The sequence below is a fragment of the Neophocaena asiaeorientalis genome, unplaced genomic scaffold (genome assembly GCF_003031525.2).
Source record: "Neophocaena asiaeorientalis asiaeorientalis breed wild unplaced genomic scaffold, Neophocaena_asiaeorientalis_V1.1 scaffold230, whole genome shotgun sequence".
Taxonomy (NCBI): Eukaryota; Metazoa; Chordata; class Mammalia; order Artiodactyla; family Phocoenidae; genus Neophocaena; species Neophocaena asiaeorientalis.
Window position 1 is genome coordinate 2308167 of NW_020175186.1, and position 18270 is coordinate 2326436.

Genomic DNA, 18270 nt, shown 5'->3' on the forward strand with positions numbered 1-18270 from the left:
ATTATTTTTTTAAAGAGGCCACAACATGGAACTTGGTTATTTTCTCTGATCCATACCTTTGTTAATCCCCTGCTGCTAGTAATCATTTGCTAGCAATCTGTACTGTTGGATTTGATATTTATATTTAGCCTTTAAAAATTATATTTTGTTATAAAGAGAGAGAATGCTAAATTGTTCGTTGTTTTATTTGTTACAGTCTACCCTGATATTTGCACTATCAGCCTTGTGGCAGTAAGTGATATGAATAAACATGCTGATAGAATTACTTTTTGGGATGATGTCTATGGCTTCAACATGTCCTGCATGAAGAAAGCAGTTATTCCAGAAGCTGTGGTGGAAGTTTTAGATCCAAAGACTCTTATTTCAGACCCCTGTAGTATTAAGGTAGGTATTTTACTAATTTTATTTTCTTTAACAGTATGACTATTTTTCTTAGTTTTCATTTATGAGTTTAGTATTTCAAATGAATATATTGATTTTATATATGTAGCTTCAAAACAGTAATTATTCTTTCTATTTTAATTAATCTAAAGCAGCTTGATATCATAATATTTGCCAGTTCACTGTGTCATCCCTTTGGAATCACTTCTCTTTATATATTGAAGTTCCTTATACTGAAGGGTTGAATCATTTATTTTGGCTTAGCGAAGGCAAAAAGTCCTGCTGTATTGTCATTTCTGCTTCACCAGCACATTCTGGCCTTATCCTAGCATCTCGTTTACAGCCAGATTATTCGTTCATATATGTTTCACACAACTTCTCTCACCCAGATTTCTTCCAGCCTTTTCAGATTAATTAATTATAGTGACTGTGCCCGTGAAACTAAAACCCTACTATGTTCACATTGCTTAGTTAATTCCTTTTGTGTTTTAATCTTACTCTTCACCATGTTAATCTCTAGTTTTATTGTCAATTTTGCTATGTCGAATTTACATGGGTGGAATAATGACTTTGCAGTGAGTGAAAGTCCTGTTGCTTTTTTAAAAGACTTCTTAATTCATCTGTTTCAATTGTATCATCAGATAAATATAGCCTGTTCAGTGTTAAGTTCAGAACATTGTCTCTTCTTTTTTAGTCCGCTGTTTCTTTCATAGTATCAATAGTTGTTCTCTGCACAAAGTAGATGTTCAGTTAATGTTCATTAATTTTCTTAAATTGATAAACTATTTTAAGTTAACACATAAAGTTTCTCAACAACAACAAGCTGATTAAAATTGCATTCAACTTTTAAGAAAAAAAAATACAGCCTGGTTAATGACTGTAGGACTGTTCACTGCCCTGGTATACTGAGTGTAAGGGATTTATTTGGGTTCTTTGACTCAGGGTAGGGATGTAAGCCAACTCAGCAATAAGACTGAGCAGAAAGAGGAGGGTCATGTGGGTGTGCTAATTTCTCTCTCTAGTTATCTCTTTGCTTAATGCCAGAAATTCTATGAATAAATAAAATAGTTGAAATAGAAAATTTAGGACTGATAAAGGTGTTTTAAAAGTATATATATATATACCCTTTCTCTTATTTTCTTTGTTTAGGTAAATGTAGTATGTTCTGTGTTCTGCAATCCTCCTATAAATAAAAGGCAACCATGCTGTAACGTTTTAAAATTTTTCTCACACTATTTAAAATAGAGTAATGTTTCAGGTCGTCATGTGAACTGTGTTCACTGTATACCTACTCATGGTAAGTGAAATGTTGACAGCCTTTACAGCATCATTTGGTCACACTGCTGTAGCTGAGTCCATCTACTCTCCATAGTGAAATGGAGAAGGATTTGAACTAGGTAGGGCAGAATAAGAAAATAAGCATATTTGGCCATTTTTTTCCTGAAGTGAATCTTCGTAGTTGGTTTTGCTCGTTGGTTGGAATTGTTGTGGTTTTTCCTAGTATGTAAGAAACTTCAGATGCACTTACAAGAGTGAATTCTAAAACACCTTGTCCTTTTAAATAGCATATGTTTTCAAGTTGGCATTTCCTACAAAAATATTAACTGTTATCACACATAATTTATTGTAAATGTATAGCACTGGTGGTATACAGAATGATTTTAGTTGGAACATAGGAAAACATTTTTTATTTGAGAGTATTTTAATGTGTCTTAGAAAAAACTTTAGTACAACAGAGCCATGATTTGATATATATTATTCTTATAAGAAGTCTAAGTAAAAAATACTAATTTGATTTAAAGAAAAATTAACTGAATAATAGTGCTAGTAGCCCTTAAATTTAGAAATAATCCCAAAAGTGGGGTGTGAATGATTAAAGTTGGCAAAGCATTGGTTTACAGTAATCCTTTTTGCATAAAAAAAAAGAAGGAATACTTTTCTGTTTGTTTCTGGTTTTGTTTTTACTATTTTTACTAAGTTCTTCCCTCCACTCTTTTTTCACGGGTAGCATATAGATTGCCATACAACATGTGTCTCAGATTTGGAGTTTTCTTCAGATTTCACCCTAAAAATCACAAAGACATCGTTGTGCACGGTAAGCTATTTCATTCTACTTTCACAAATCTCTCTAGTAGTGCAGTTGATTGGCAGGCTAATGAATTACCAGGCTTGTGATAAATGAAAAAGACTATTGCCTTTGACAGTCTATCTTTGCCTTTGTTAGACTATCGAATAGATCTGTTTTAATAGGTCAGTAGACTTCAGAAAAGTTCGTTTAGTTCAGAAGAGAAAGTATTAGGGAACCATGTTTACAGAATGATTTTTCTTTATAGATTCTTCATTATTACCTATCATATAATTAACTGAGAGCACTCAACTTTATCTTCATAGACAAAAATTAATGTCCTGCTCCTCCCAGTAACTCTTAACACTCAATTTAGATGGAAATAAGATGTTTATTTGGTGTAATATTTTATATTCTTGTGAGAAAAATAATGAAGAAACTGATTGTTTACCTTTCCTTAAAGAATCAACCTGGTGTAATAGAAAAAGTATGCACTTTAGAAGAGTTAGACAAATCTGGTTTCACATTTGGTTCTGCCACTCACTAGTTTGTTACTTTGTTCAAGTTACCTTAGGTAATCTGTACCTCAGACTAATCAACTGCTTTAAGAAAAATGTTAATAATCCTTTCTGACTAGAAGACTAGTTACATTGATTAGTGAGATAATATGTGAAAACACCTACAATGTAGCCAGAAATGTTATTAAAATATAGTAATTCTTTTCTTAAATAATTTCTAAATGTATATTCATGCTAAGGTAACAATATATATATGCCTTTACCGGGAGACTCAGAATGTTAATAAAATGTAGGCCTTTACTTAAGAAGGTATGAATTTACATAGGTGTTATGATATAAATATTTATATTATTTAAAATTTTAATTATATTGTTTAAAAAATACTAATTATAACTTCAGAATTAAAATTTGTATTGAAAACTGTATTGTTAGAAACTGTGTGAAACATTATAGTCATGTTAACTTTGACTCTTCAACCTCATTCTTTTCAATACTTTGCTCAGCTTGACATACAAAAGATTATATGATTTCTTTAAAATTTTTTCAGTTCATTTTGAGCCAATAATTATTTTTTATCCAAATGAGTTTAACTGTGTTCTTTGATGTTTTGAGGAATTTTTTTCATTGAAATTGGTTTTACAATTTTGAAAAGTTTAGTATCTAAATCCCAGATTTATGATCATTAAGCACCCATTATATTCATTTAATTGGTGAAAAGCAAGATCTCATTCTTCCCCATTCGTTTATCCCAGATTTTCTAATTCTGCTTTTTAGTAACTGAAATGATTTGGTCAATTGAAATTACAGGCTAAAGTCTTTAACTCCTAGACTTACTCTGTGTTTTGATATTAGTAATCCTTGAGAGTTAAAAAAGACCTCTTTTTAAAAAAATTTATTGAAGTGTAATTGATTTACAATGTTGTGTTAATTTTTGCTGTACAGCAAAGAATGTATATATAACATATATATGTATATATATGTTATATGTATATACACATTCTTTTTCATATTCTTTTCCGTTATGGTTTATCACAGGATATTGAATATAGTTCCCTGTGCTATACAGTAGGACCTGGTTGTTTAATCCATTCCATATATAATAGTTTACATCTGCTAAGCCCAACCTCCCACTCCATCTCTCTCTACCCCACCCTCCCCGCAACCACAAGTCTGTTCTCTATGTCTTTGGGTCTGTTTCTGTTTCGTAGGTAAGTTCATCTGTGTCATAGTTTAGATTCCACTTATAAGTGATGTCATATGGTATTTGTCTTTCTCTGTCTGACTTACTTCACTTAGTATGATAATCTCTAGATCCATCCATGTTGCTGCAAATGACATTATCTCACTCTTTTTATGGCTGAGTAATATTCTATTGTATACATGCACCATATCATCTTTATCCATTCGTCCGTCAGTGGACATTTAAGTTACTTCCATGTCTTGGCTATCATGAATAATGCTGCTATGAACATTGGGGTGCATGCATCTTTTTGAATTATAGTTTTGTCCAGAAATATGCGCAGGAGTGGGATTGCTGGATCATATGGCAACCCTATTTTTATTTTTTTGAGGAACCTCCATACTGTTTTCCATAGTGACTGCTCCAATTTACATTCCCATCAACAGTGCAGGAGGGTTTCCTTTTCTCCACACCCTGTCCAGCGTTTGTATTTTGTAGATTTTTTAAATGATGACTATTCTGACTGGTGTGAAGTGGTACCTCATTGTAGTTTTGATTTGCATTTCTCTGATAATTAGTGGTGTTGAGCATCTTTTCATGTGCCTGTTGGTCATCTGTATGTCTTCTTTGGAGAAATGTCTGTTGAGGCCCTCTGCCCATATTTTGATTGGGTTGTTTGTTTTTTTGTTGTTGAGTTGTATGAGCTCTTTGTATATTTTGGAAATTAATCCCTTGTCAGTCGCATCATTTGCAAATGTTTTCTGCTATTCCATATGTTGTCTTTTTGTTTTGTTTATGGTTTCCTTTGCTATACAAAAGCTTATAAGTTTGATTAAGTCCCATTTGTTTATTTTTGCTTTTATTTTTATTTCTTCACCCTTTCAGAGTAAGCTTATAGTTGTTTGATTAATCATCTGTATTTCTTAAAACCTTCCTTTCCTTCCCAGTATGTGTCCTCTAACATGAGCCTGACATGAGTAAGATTTGTGGCCTAACGCGTTTATTACATTTTCATTGTCTGTGAATTCCAACCACCCACCCATACCTGCTCCAGCTGTCTTTTGCTCTTTGACATTGTGCCAGCTCCTTACACTCTCCCCTGCCAGCCGTCTGGAGCTATTATGCAAGCCTAGTCTCTGCGGCTACTTTTTAGAATTTTTGCCTGGTTACTTGGGAATAATCCATTAACAAAGGTATTAAGAGGATGAGTGCCTAATTGGAACTTTGTTTCTCCATTACATAATCAGAAGAATTAATGGAAATATGGGAAATAAAAAACAATGCCTGGTAAAGTGATGGAGAAAGTTACTTTGGGGAGGAAGAGGTGTGGTTTTCTTAGAGTGAAGAAAAAGATATCTGATTTTGTACTGCTAAGTACAAACCTTCAAATACATTAAATGCTTGCTTTCTTATGCTGGAAACTTGAATGAATAGCTTAAAAAATAAGATGGACGATTTCTCTGAATAGTTAAGCCCATTTGAAATCTATGCATAACCATTTATTTCATAATGAGATTCTAAATTTGTGACCTAATTAAAATATTGGAGGAAACTGGATTTTTCAAACTAACAAGATGCTTAGAACACCCTCTTTGAATTTAATTTCGATCGCATGTGTGCTGTAGACTGATAGTGCTTTTAGATGGCTTTGTGAAGTGTGTTGGAGCCTTTAATGGAAAAATATCTTTTCTTTGCAGTCTCCCCCACCAACATACACACAGACACACACACATACAGCCCAGAAGAAATTTGATAGCATTTCTAATTTAATGTTTTGCATTAGCAAACTTTATGTTTTGGGGAATTTAACATGATGTGATACTTATATGTAAATGTTTGAGTCTTGGTTGTCTATAATGGTTGAAGGATAATTTTCCAGTGAATGCTAGTAACACATACATAGCAATTTTTTGACCATTTTTTACTGTATCAGTTGATATTATTGACAGTTAAGGTCAAATCACCTTTGCTTTTATGATGAGGTATGAAGCTTTAGTTTGCAACTGGCTTCCTATCTATCATATCAGCCTGTCTACCCTTGCAGTAAATGAAGAATAAAGTCCATTATTTTTATGGAAAGTTTATAGGTGTTCAAAAGCAAATGATTTAAGGCTATACAATTTAGGACCAGTGTGTTTTATCTTGTGAGTTATGGCTTATTTTTTAATGTTATTTATGTAATTGTGTAATGTTCTCTTACTCTGTGTTCCAGCAGCATTTATATTGGCATCTGTCTGTATAAGCTCCTTAAAGATATAGACAGGCATCCTTTTCATAATCCTAGGTGTACATTAAATGACTTCTCATACTTCCTTTTATATAAATGTGAGTTGTTTACCTTAAGAATGAAAATATTTAAGAGGGTTTTATCAGATTACATGCTCACATATGTAATGTCTTTAACATGTAAAGATTTTTTTTTATTTGATACATCATCTCTTAAAGCAATCATTTTTCTATCTTAATTTCAACATTATATTTTCTGTCTTTTATTCTACCTCTCTATTAGTGTGTACTGGAATAATGACTGTACAGCAGTGTTCGGTTTGTATAAACTTTCCTTAATATGATTTTAAGCCTCATTTAACAAAGAATATTATTTTTTCTAGCCATTTTTCTTTTACTGCAGTTGTTAAAGATGAACCAGTGGATTAAATTAAAAATAACAGACTTTTTCAATACTTGTATTTAAAAACCTTATATTTTGGATTTTATACAAGTGCATAAATATGAGTTCAGTGACATTTGAGAGCTATTTAATTTTTATCATAACTTTTAAAATCTTTATAATAATGTAAAATTTTATATTAACAGACATTTCAGTTTGTTAAACAAATATTAAATGCTGACTATGTGCCAGATACTTGTCTGAAATCTGTGGGCACAAAGCAAAACAAATAAAACTATACTCTGTCCTGAAAAGGCACTTAAGTGAGAGGAGACAGGTACTGACATTTTAGTATGAATAATAAAGATAGGAATATAGAGATATTAAGAGGGTAGTCTGAGATTGGGAGCACAGAAGTGAGGTATTTTTCTGGTGGAAAAATTATAGTTGGTAATCAAATTTTACAGCCAAGATTTCATGACAAAGATAATAAACTTTACCTCTCTCAAAAAAAAAAAAAGATTTGTCTTTTAAACAGGGAAGCCTATTCTGTTTCGAAGGATGAAAAGATTGACAGAAAAGCTGAAGTATGGTAGCCATGTAGGAAGTTCATTTTGGGGTAATTTCTATTCACTTATTTTTTAAATTCACTGGTCTTTTCTTCATTTGTATTCTTTCTGTTAAGGTCGCCAATAAATATTTTCATTTTAAATATCATGTTTTTTAGTTGTAGAATTAATATTTTGATTGAGTTACTATTTTTCATCTTTTTAACCACTTTGGTCAATCTTTTTACCTAAATTCCTTAATATTTATAATAATTCTTTTAAGATCTGTTTGCTAATTCTATGAGCCCCCTGTGATTCTACTTCTGTTGCTTTTTTCTTTTGACTGTGGTCACATTTTCCTATTTCTTCTCATATTTCATAACTTTATATTTTATGCTAGACATTGTATAAAAGATAGTACAGTCTTATGTAAATAATACTTTCTCCTAGACAGGCCTCCACTTACCTCTGTCTGGTAGCTAGAATGACGGCCTGATCCCTTTTATCTAATCTGGAGTTGAGCTTGATCAGGGCTGGGTACCACTGCAGTTAATTTACTGCGACTTGAGCATAAGATTAGGCCTCTCCCTCTTGCCAACTTCTTGGAAAGACCATCAAAATAAAGCTGAGTTTAGGGAGGAAAACAGAGTTAGGATTATTTATGAGATTTGAGAGATCTGATTTTCAGAGGGTCTGTCTATGCAGAGCAAGGGATTAGAGGGGAGAGGAAAGGTCCTGATCTGGGTTTGGCATAGTTCATGATCTAGTTGAGAATTGGTAGTGCCAACTAAAAATTGTCACTTGATGTCTGCCTTTACAAGGATTAGGTCACTAATCTTCATGAGAGATTAGTTGCTCCCTCTTTGTAGCAGTTCCTCAGTGCTATCTGAGACGCTGTGTCCTGGGCTAGAGTCCCCATTTTGCCCCAAATAAAACAACTCACAACTCTCACGTTGAGTTTTTTTTTTTTTTTTTCAGTTGACCGTAGACACAGTGAGGGGTGGGTTTCAGAGTGAGTTTTGAAGAGTAAACAGTGTAGTTCAGCCATCTGCTTTTGAGAAGAGGGTGGTGCGTATTTACTCTCAGGATTAGCTGAAAAGTTTATTGTTCATATAAATGGGTTTTCTTGAGGTGCCTGAAACAAACCACCTCATCTTTCTGGGCAAGAGTTTGTGGAATAGCAGAGAGCTGAATAGTAATACCTTGCTAATGGTGACAGCGAACTGTGTGGTTGCAGATGCTTTTGGCTTTGAGATCTAAGCACTGCAAGAAAACCTCTCTCTTCCTGTTATGTCGTACAAGCACCAGCTTCATCTGCCTTCTTAGTTTGCAGAGACGACTAGACATCCCTTTCGGGATTCTCCAAATTCCAGTGCACCATACTAGCCCAGACTTGGTGGTCAAAAATTGGTTGGGTTTTCCTTATCCCAGCAAGGTTCCTGTGCCTGTGGCATTTTTACTGCTTTGCCCGCCCATTGCCCCAGCATTGGATAGATGCTCTCAGGTGACAGCAACTGTTTCTGCCTGCTCAGTTGGGAAGGGCTCATTACTGTCTGGAAATAATTTATTTAGACTTTTTTTTGCATCCAAGGCTCTTTGATGGTTTTAGTGAAAAATAGAATTGTTTAGTTTCCCCAGGTTTTTTTTTTGTTGTTGTTGTTGTTGCATCAGAGTAAGGAGAGGGTCTTTTGCAAACATACCCTACTAGAAACAGAAGTCCCTGAATGCATTATTTTAAAAGACCAATCTAGAAAATAAATCTGGGTCTACACATTTAGGATTATTTTTAAGTTAGGAAAAGTAAGTGAAAATAAACAAAAGTTAATGAGTGAACTGAAAATAAATTATATGTTACCTCTCAATTCTCATTTTGTTTTTTTTTCTTTTTTTAAAAAAATGATATACTTGATGAATGGTAAAAACATATATTTAAGAGGCACTGATATTTAGCTTCGGATGGAATCAGAACAAGTCTTGAGTTACAGTTTTTAAGGCTAATGTAAATGTTATTAAAAGAAACTTTAAAGTGTTTACCATTCAAACTTTCCTGATTCTCAAGGAGTACTCATAGTACTTGTTTTCATTTTACGCTTTCAATAAGCTTTAAATTTTTCTGATGGCTGAAGAAGAAACATCAAAATGAGCCCATTTCTTTGCAGTTGTGTTCTTTAACTCTTCTTTCAAAGCTTTTTAAAAATCTCTGACAGTCGAAGCCTACTAATTTTAAACTCATTCCTTGGTATTAAATTAGTTCTTAGTACTTTTGGGTGTAAATTGACGTAATTTTGACCTTGCAAAGCCAATCAACTAAAGAAACTATTAAAACACATCTGTGCTGCTTAGAAATAGTAAGATTTGTCTTGAACTTGCATCATAGATTTTAGTGGGACATCTGGTATATATTTTAACAGGCTTCATTAAGTAAATTTTATGTCTCGGAGGGAGAGCATTTCTAATTGTGAGACTCCACCTCTACAGTCAGTTTTAGGTTTCTACTTAAATGAATAACCATACAGTCTAGAGCCTGGTCCTGAACTTTCTGCTCTCTTCTGAAACCTGAACCTTTGGAGTTAGGCTTAGATGGTGTTGAGAATACTTAAATCTCTTTATTTCCAGGAACTGGTTATTGAATAGTATTATGTGTTAAGAGCTGCAAGGCATTATAGTAATATAATAGGCATTAGGCAATATATAAGGCATTATAGTAATATAGCTGCAAGGGAATATAGTAATAAGCCATTAATGCCTCTATTGATGAGGCATTAATGGGGGAGACAGATATTAAAGTTCACTTTGTGGCTATTAGATAATACCAAAGAATTAATGAGAATTTGGTTATATGTGATAAAGGCATTGTAGTTATATAAGGAAATGTTCATATTTTTTAGAGTCATAAACAAGTAGGTAGGGGAGAAGTGACATGATGTCAGGCATTCACTTCAAGACAGTTCAGCAAAAAGAGGGGCACGGGGCAGAGGGAGAATAGATGAAGCAAATGTGTCAAATACTGGTCACTGTTGAATGTAAGTGATAGGTACTCAGAGGTTCTATAATTGTGTATATGTTTGAAGTTCTTCATAGTCGGATCTTTTTAAAAGATCATAATAATGACAGTATTCTAAGAAACGCCTAAGAGTGATGAGGCAAATGTACTGTGCTAAGTTGCTTCTATAAAACTCAGCTATCTGCTGTAGCTACCAAGGCTGAACACATGCTTACCCTATGGCTTAACCTTTTCACTCTTAGAAATACCTTCATATGTTCACCAAAAAGACATGTACAAGAATGTCCACTGCAGCATTGCTCATTAGATCCCTAAACTAGAAGTAAGCCAAACATTTATCAATAGTAGAATGGATAAATACATGCAGTATATTTATGGAATAATATACATCAGTGGGGAAAAAAGGTGATCTTGACTATAAACTATGACATGGATGAATTTCATGAATACAACGTTCATGAAAAAAGGAAAAAAAGCCAAATACAGAATCTGTCTTTAAATTTCCATAACAAGCTAAACTAGTATAATGGTGATAAACATCAGAATAGTGGTTACATTTTGTGGGAGGATTTATCATTGGATTGGAAGGGGAATAATAGAAGCTCTGGGGTCTTGAGAGTGGTCTGTATCTTGATCTAGGTAGTGGTTGAGTGTGTTCACTTTGTAAAAGTCCACTGTGCCCAGTCAGTGATTTCCTCACTTTTATGTGTGTGTTATATATTTTATACTTGTATTCTTCAATAAAACATTTTTTTAAATAAATGATTCTCACATTGGCTAAAAAAAGAAAATCTCTATTTTTTTGCATGTACATAATATTTCAGTTTAGGGCTTCCCTGGTGGCGCAGTGGTTGGGAGTCCGCCTGCCGATGCAGGGGACACGGGTTCGTGACCCGGTCCGGGAAGATCCCACATGCCGTGGAGCGGCTGGGCCCGTGAGCCATGGCCGCTGAGCCTGCGCGTCCAGAGCCTGTGCTCCACGGCGGGAGGGGCCACAGCAGTGAGAGGCTTGCATACCGCAAAAAAAAAAAATTTCAGTTTAAAAGTTCTTAAAGAACAAACCAAAAAAGGACATCCAGTGGTCAGAAGCTTGGTGAGTAAAAGGAATTGAAAGAAGCCCAGCATGGCTGGCGCATGAAGACCAGTGCTGAAGGAGGGTGGCAAGCTGTCCAGATCATTTAGCACCTGTGCTATTTGTTTTTTTCCTTAGACCAGTGGGAAATAATTGAAGTTTTTTAAAGAGAGTGATATGACCTTAAGGGCACTTGAGAAGGATCATGGTTGGAATGTGGAGAACTATTAGGGAGACCAGAGTGGATATGAGAGGCCTACGGGTCAGCTATTACAGTACCTCAGGCAAGAAATGACAGTGACTTGCACAAAGGTAGTTTTAGCGGAGATGGAGAAAAGTGGATGTATTTGAGAGCTATCTAGAAGGTAAAATTGCCAGGACTTGAGCATGGATTAGATAATGATAGATGAAGGAAAGAGGTCACAGTGGTGTCTGTAAGGTTTCTTCCTTTTACAATTTGAAGAATGATGGTACTATTTTGTAAGACAAAGAAACTTGGAAGAAGAACAGGTTTAGAGGGGAGGATAAGAAGCTCGTTTATTAGTATGTTGAATTTGAAATGCCTTTGAGATATGCAAGTAGTGATGTCCAGTGGAAATTAGAATACTCTTCTGTGGTCTGTCTTGTCCAGTCAGACTTGTGACATGTTCTGTCCACATGTGATATATGACAGTAGAATCAAAGAAGTATAGGCAATCATAAAATCACTCTTGAACTAGGATGTATTTTCTAACCTGTGCTACTTCTTGAGGTTAATAGGCTCTAAAAGTTTTCTTTTCTCTCTCACTTCCCTTTTTTTTTTTGGTAGGCAAATCCAAGGGAGTAACATCATGTGCAAATAGAACTTGATCCAAATTAATTATTCAGGTAGAAGAAAAAGAGTCCATGAGAGAATTAATGGTCTAATTAGTGCAGATGATACTACCCTCCATTTTACTTAATGAATATGTGCCCCAAAATGAGCCTGAGGTGGGAAACACATCTGCTGTTTCTTTAGTTATCTTCCGCTTCCAAGTATTTCTGTAGTACAAGCATCTTGCTGGACTGCATGCGATTCTTGCGTCTAAAGGTATATACAGTGGTCACCCTTATACACATTCCAAGACCCTCAGTGCATGCCTGAAATCAAGGATAGTACCATACTCTATATATACATACCTGTGATAAAGTTTAATTTATAATTAGACACAATAAGAGAATGTTCAAATTGCCAGCATCACTACTCTTGGAGTTCAGGGCCATTACTAAGTACAATAAGGTTTACTCAACAATTGATCAAATAACCGAGTTGGCTACTTAAGTGAGTAACGGGTAGGTAGGATAAACAGCAAGGATCCTGTGGACAGAGGGGTGATTCTCAACCTGATCGGGGTGGAGCAGGAGGGCGTGAGCTTTCGCCACACTACTCAGAAGGTCATGGAATTTAAAACTTATTGCTTATTTCTGGAAATTTCCATTTAATATTTTCACGGGTAACTGATACCAAAGAATGGAAAACTGCAGATAAGTGGGGACTACTGTATTTTTAATACAACATGGCACTCTGCAAGCCATCTGCTTTATCTGGAGCCCAACCAAAGAAATGGTGATTTGTGCCATTGCCAGAAGAACTGGTTGTATTGAACATATTGAGGGATGGTTTATATTTCAGTCTCCAATGCAAAACCTTAAGGGGTTTTCCTGAGTGATTTTGATTATCTGAGATTTTTCCAATATGTGACTTATCCTCTATATAATATATGACTCTGCTGTAAAAGAATGCTTTGTCTCATATTTAAAGGGATTCTAGCTAGTTCTGATATTTTTGAGATTTGGTTAAAGTCCAGGTGTACCCTGTGCATTACCTACAAAATTTTGGACACTTCCACTTAATCCTGTCTTATTTTTCATTTTTCCCAGCCACAGAGGGTCCATCCTTCTAAACTGGACCCCTAAGGATTTTAACCTTTTAAAATCTGGATTTCTTCAACTCATTCTCCATGTTTAGTTGCCCTCTTACCTACTTTTGTTCTCTCTCCTTGGAAACATACCATTAAGAAAAAATTAATTTTTAAAAAGATATCTTTCCCACTTCATATTAACTTTGAGGTATATGTTTATTGAGTAGAATAGTGGGAAGAATCACCTGCAGTATTTAACTGTTACTTAACCTACGCAGAGAGAATGCAGAAGTCCACAAAATGAGGAACCCTGAAGTTGAGTAAGACATCTAGTCCTTGGAGTCAACAGAGATTCCTATGCTTTATCCTCTTTGAAAGCCATGCTGTAAATGACACTTCTGAGTCTGCATTTTAAAAAATTCATTAAAATTGATTCTGAATCCGCCTATTGAGTTATGTTATAAAAGGATTTGAACATCAGTTGTTCTGAAATACAGGTTGAGTGGAATGTTGAAATTCTTAAGCTACATTACGATCATAATTTAATTTTAGATAGGTATAGGGGTCATGCTTAAAGTCAGCAATGCCCAGGGTCAGAATCAATTTATGAGAGAAATAATCATACTCAAGCCCAACTAAAATATTTATTTTAAGCACAGCAATAAGCATAAAAATCAAATAATCAATAATAGTGGACTCTTGATTAGAGATGTCAGGGAAGTTCTCCCCAGCCTTATCTCAGAGGCTGCCAATTAGCATTATTAGGTTGTGATAGTAAATGAGTTTGACCAGGTATTTTCCTCTCTGATTCAGGCAGTTATCTCTGGAATAATGACCTATAAGGAAGTAATTTTCTCAGTTCAGATTCCCTTTGACTTATGCTCTGGCAGAAACGATCGTAAATATTAGCATTCAGATCTTCTAAAAATCCTAAAGCACTTAGTATTTCCAGACTTCTGAGGTATATGGATATATTCACAGGAGAGATCAGTCCACATGCAAAGATGAGTCAAGAATTGAAAAAATAAATTTTTTGTTGTATATACCTGTTTACCTAAATCAGTCTTATCCTTTTCTTTTTTAGAAGACTAGATGAGGAAAGGACCAATCTTGAAGGGAGTTTTCTAAAAATAATTTAAATCAAAGAGGAAAGTTTAAACCGTGGTAATCTAGCACTGTGGTTAGAAACTTCAAACTTTGGGCTTCCCTGGTGGTGCAGTGGTTAAGCATCTGCCTGCCAATGCAAGGGACACGGGTTCGAGCCCTGGCCGGGGAGGATCCCACATGCTGCAGAGCAGCTGAGCTCGTGCTCCACAACTACTGAGCCTGCGCTCTGGAGCCTGCAAGCCACAACTGCTGAGCCCACGTGCCACAGCTACTGAAGCCCACACGCCTAGAGCCTGTGCTCCGCAACAAGAGAAGCCACGACAGTGGGAGGCCCGCGCACTGCAACGAAGAGTGGCTCCCGCTCACCGCAATTAGAGAAAGCCTGCACACAGCAACAAAGACCCAACACAGCCAAAAATACATAAATAAATTTATTAAAAACGAACAAAGAAACAAAAAACTTCAAGCCTTAAAGCCAGTGGGCCAAGTTTACCAGTATGACTTTACAAGAGGCATTTAACTTCTCTGAACTTCAAATTTTTATCTGAAAAGCAGAGATAATAACACCAGTAATTGCTGGGTATTATTTTGAGTGCTAAATGAGATAGTGCATAAAAGCGTTTACCACTATGCCTGGCACATAGAAAATGCTCATAAAATGATCTGATTAGTATTTCCATTCACTTTCCTATCTTGCTGCATTTTTTAAAGAAAGGATTATTTAGTTTTATTTTTAACATTCATTTCCTTATGGGGATTTAGAATGGTGTGATTTCATAGATTGGATTTACTTGCTCCATCAGGATTGAACAAGCATCACTGATTTGGCTCTCAGTACTATCTTAAAGACCAGTTTCTTTACAGGCAAAGATATGCAATGAACTCTTTGACCTGTTCGTATCCCTGAATATCTAATGGATTAAAGAAATGAGACCTTCTTTCAAAATGCCGCATTTATGCAAATCAGGTGCTTCTCAAAGCAAAATCACTCCTTTCTTCTTACAATTTTGCAGAGTCACATTTTTTACTTTTTAGATCACTAAGACAGTGACATCGCTACTACAGCATGCCCGTTCTTTTAACAAGTGATATGTCCTGGCTGTCCCTAAAGTCTGTACCATAGCATTCAATCTGATTTCTTTTTTCTCTTTTCCTCGTCATCCTTTTATTCAGCATCCAATCCCATGAATGGGGGCCCCGAAAGATGTAAGTCATTGTCTCACTCAGTATTCAGAGATCATAATCAAAAAAACACCTAACTTCTACTAACTAGTATAATTACCTTTGAAAAATTGCAGCCCTAAATGACAAAAAAAAAAAAAAAGTAATGTTGCCAGATTTTTCATTCTCACCCCAGATGTTGGATAGTTTTTAGAAGGGCTCAGGCGGGGAGGTGGTAGCCATATTTTTTACTTCACTTTTCAAAACAGAAAAAAAATCCTGTTCATTCCTGGAAGGTAAAGTGTATCACATCTTCTACTTGCCCCCTATTTCCTGTCTGTCAAGATTTCTTTCAGTATTCCATCTCCTAGTTTATACTTCTGAAATTTCATAAAGACAAGAAGCGTCTGGTAGAGATTGATCTCCTAGTCACAAAAATGAGTTTTTAATAGTTTTCAGTTTTAAACCTCTGCAGCAGTCACAAAACTGATTTCTTTTTTGTTCTGCACTCATTTTTTAATTCAATATATCTACTATTTTGTCCTTAAAATTAAAAATATAATGTTTACTTATCATTGATAGTATTTTCTGGCATTTGAGGAATGAGGAGTGGGCCATAGAGGCCTTATAGCTCTTAAGGAACATTGGAAATCAGCATGAAAAATGGAATATAAGGAAACAGTAACCATTGACATTGAACTGTGAGACACTGATGACATGTGAGGAAGCAGGAGATAGAAAACGAGAGAAGCAGTGGGCTGTAAGAGTTTTTAAGTGGCAAGCACAGACACACACACACACACACACACACACACACAAAACATTTCAAAATGACTTTTCATGCAAGCAGCATGTATTGGATACTAGTGCTGTGTTAGGCACTGTGAATACAACAAAGTATGTAGTCTCTGGCCCCAAAGACCTTCATTTAGTAGGAGAGGCCAACAGATAAATAGATGATTGTACTGTGGTGTGCTATAATAGAATTTAAATACTACAGGCATATATAAAAGATAGCATTGACCTGGCACACTCTTATTTACTCACTTTCCTCGAAAATCTTGCTCATATTTAAGGTTTTACCGTATTAGGCATGGCTTTCTTCCAGAAAGGCTTCCTCATACTGTATGCAGTAAATTAGTGGGGAGTGACTGATTAATTGATGCTGGTACTGACATCAAGGAATATTCTAGAGTAGTTGACATCAAATATGAGTTTTGAATAAAAAGTAGGAAATAATAAGTAAAGCCTCATGGTTTTCTTTTCCCAAAGGTCGGTAGGAGTTGAGCATAATATATCATTTCATTTCTTTTATTTGTTCACTCAATTAGCAAATCTTTATTAATTTCCTTTAGTCCCTGAACATCCCAGGCTATTTCATGCCTTTGTAACTGCATGGCTATTTTCACTAAATGTTTAGATTGAATGCCCAGTCATTGTGCTTAGGCATTGAGGATAGGGAGGTGAACACAGTTGCAGAGAGATTGCCCTAAAGGGCCTGTTGGGGTTTACAATTGAACGAAAAGCATTATGAATATGGTGAATGTTATTGCAGGGAATGTAGGGACATTTAATGGATGTATTATAATCTACTCTGCGGGATTAGGGAAGGCTGCCCAGGGAAAGTAACATTTAAACTGAGACATAACAAGTAAGAAGGAGCTAGTTTAGAGAATGGGGAAGAGAGTTACAGGGGGTACCTTAGATAGGGGAAAAAAAAAAAAATAGTGCAATGATGAATCTGCCTTCTGTAACAGTGGACTGTGTAAAAGGAGTTACCCTTTTACTGAGACCAGCTACAAAAGCTGAAAAAAATACTAAATATTATCTGTTTGAAAGTACCAGAGAGATAAATTAGTAAAGCATTACCAAGCCAAGACTCAGAAAATCCAAAGAAATGAGACTGGCATTTGGGACTGCTTTTGCCCTGTAGGCGTTTACCAGTTCAGAGGAAGCAGCTAAAGGACTTTGTAGCCCTTTTGATAGCCTCACATGGTTAGGAATACAAAAATGGAGCTCTTTAAAAATTCCCCAGTGCATTGCATTGGGACCCAGAAAGACTGTACCCAAGGGTAAGGTAAAACAGAGGTAAATGAGCCCTTGCAGGGACTGCAGCCCCACTTCAAATCATCTGGGTGGCCCAGGAAATTCTCAGACCCCATTTTTATTTATTTATTTATTTATTATAAATTTTTTTATTTTTGGCTGTGGTGGGTCTTCGTCGCTGCACGTGGGCTTTCTTTAGTTGCAGTGAGCAGGGACTACTCTTCGTTTTGGTGCACGGGCTTCTCATTGTGGTGGCTTCTTTTATTGTGGAGCATGAGCTCTAGGCACGCAGGCTTCAGTAGTTGTGGCTCATGGGCTCTAGAGTGCAGGTAGTTGTGGCTCACAGGCTTAACTGCTCTGCAGCATGTGGGATCTTCCCAGACCAGGGCACGAACCCACATCCCCTGCATCGGCAGGGGGACTCTCAACCACTGCGCCACCAGGGAAGCCCAATTGGCAGGCGGATTCTTAATCACTGCGCCACCAGGGAAGCCCCAGACCCCATTTTTAGATTAAGATAACTTTGCTTTTGCCAGCACCCTCAGGTTCCTGGCAGAAAAAAAGATTCTTTCTAGAAGAGTATTTTTATAAGTCTGAAATTATTTCTGCAGTTTTTCATATATAATGTTCAGAACATAATCGAAGGTAATGAGTCACACAAGGACACAAAACAACATCAATCAAGAACCAGATAAAACAG

At 35.7% G+C, this 18270-nt stretch overlaps 1 protein-coding gene across 2 annotated transcripts in view; it reads left to right on the forward strand.

The window, feature by feature from the left end:
* Nucleotides 1-18270, forward strand: part of PRMT3 (protein arginine methyltransferase 3) — a 131729-nt gene that overhangs the window by 84125 nt on the left and 29334 nt on the right. For both annotated transcript variants that reach the window (XM_024764690.1, XM_024764691.1), the window contains 2 exons: nt 197-384; nt 2390-2476. In XM_024764690.1, the coding sequence (XP_024620458.1) occupies nt 197-384; nt 2390-2476 (275 nt within the window). The remainder of the gene's footprint in view (nt 1-196; nt 385-2389; nt 2477-18270) is intronic.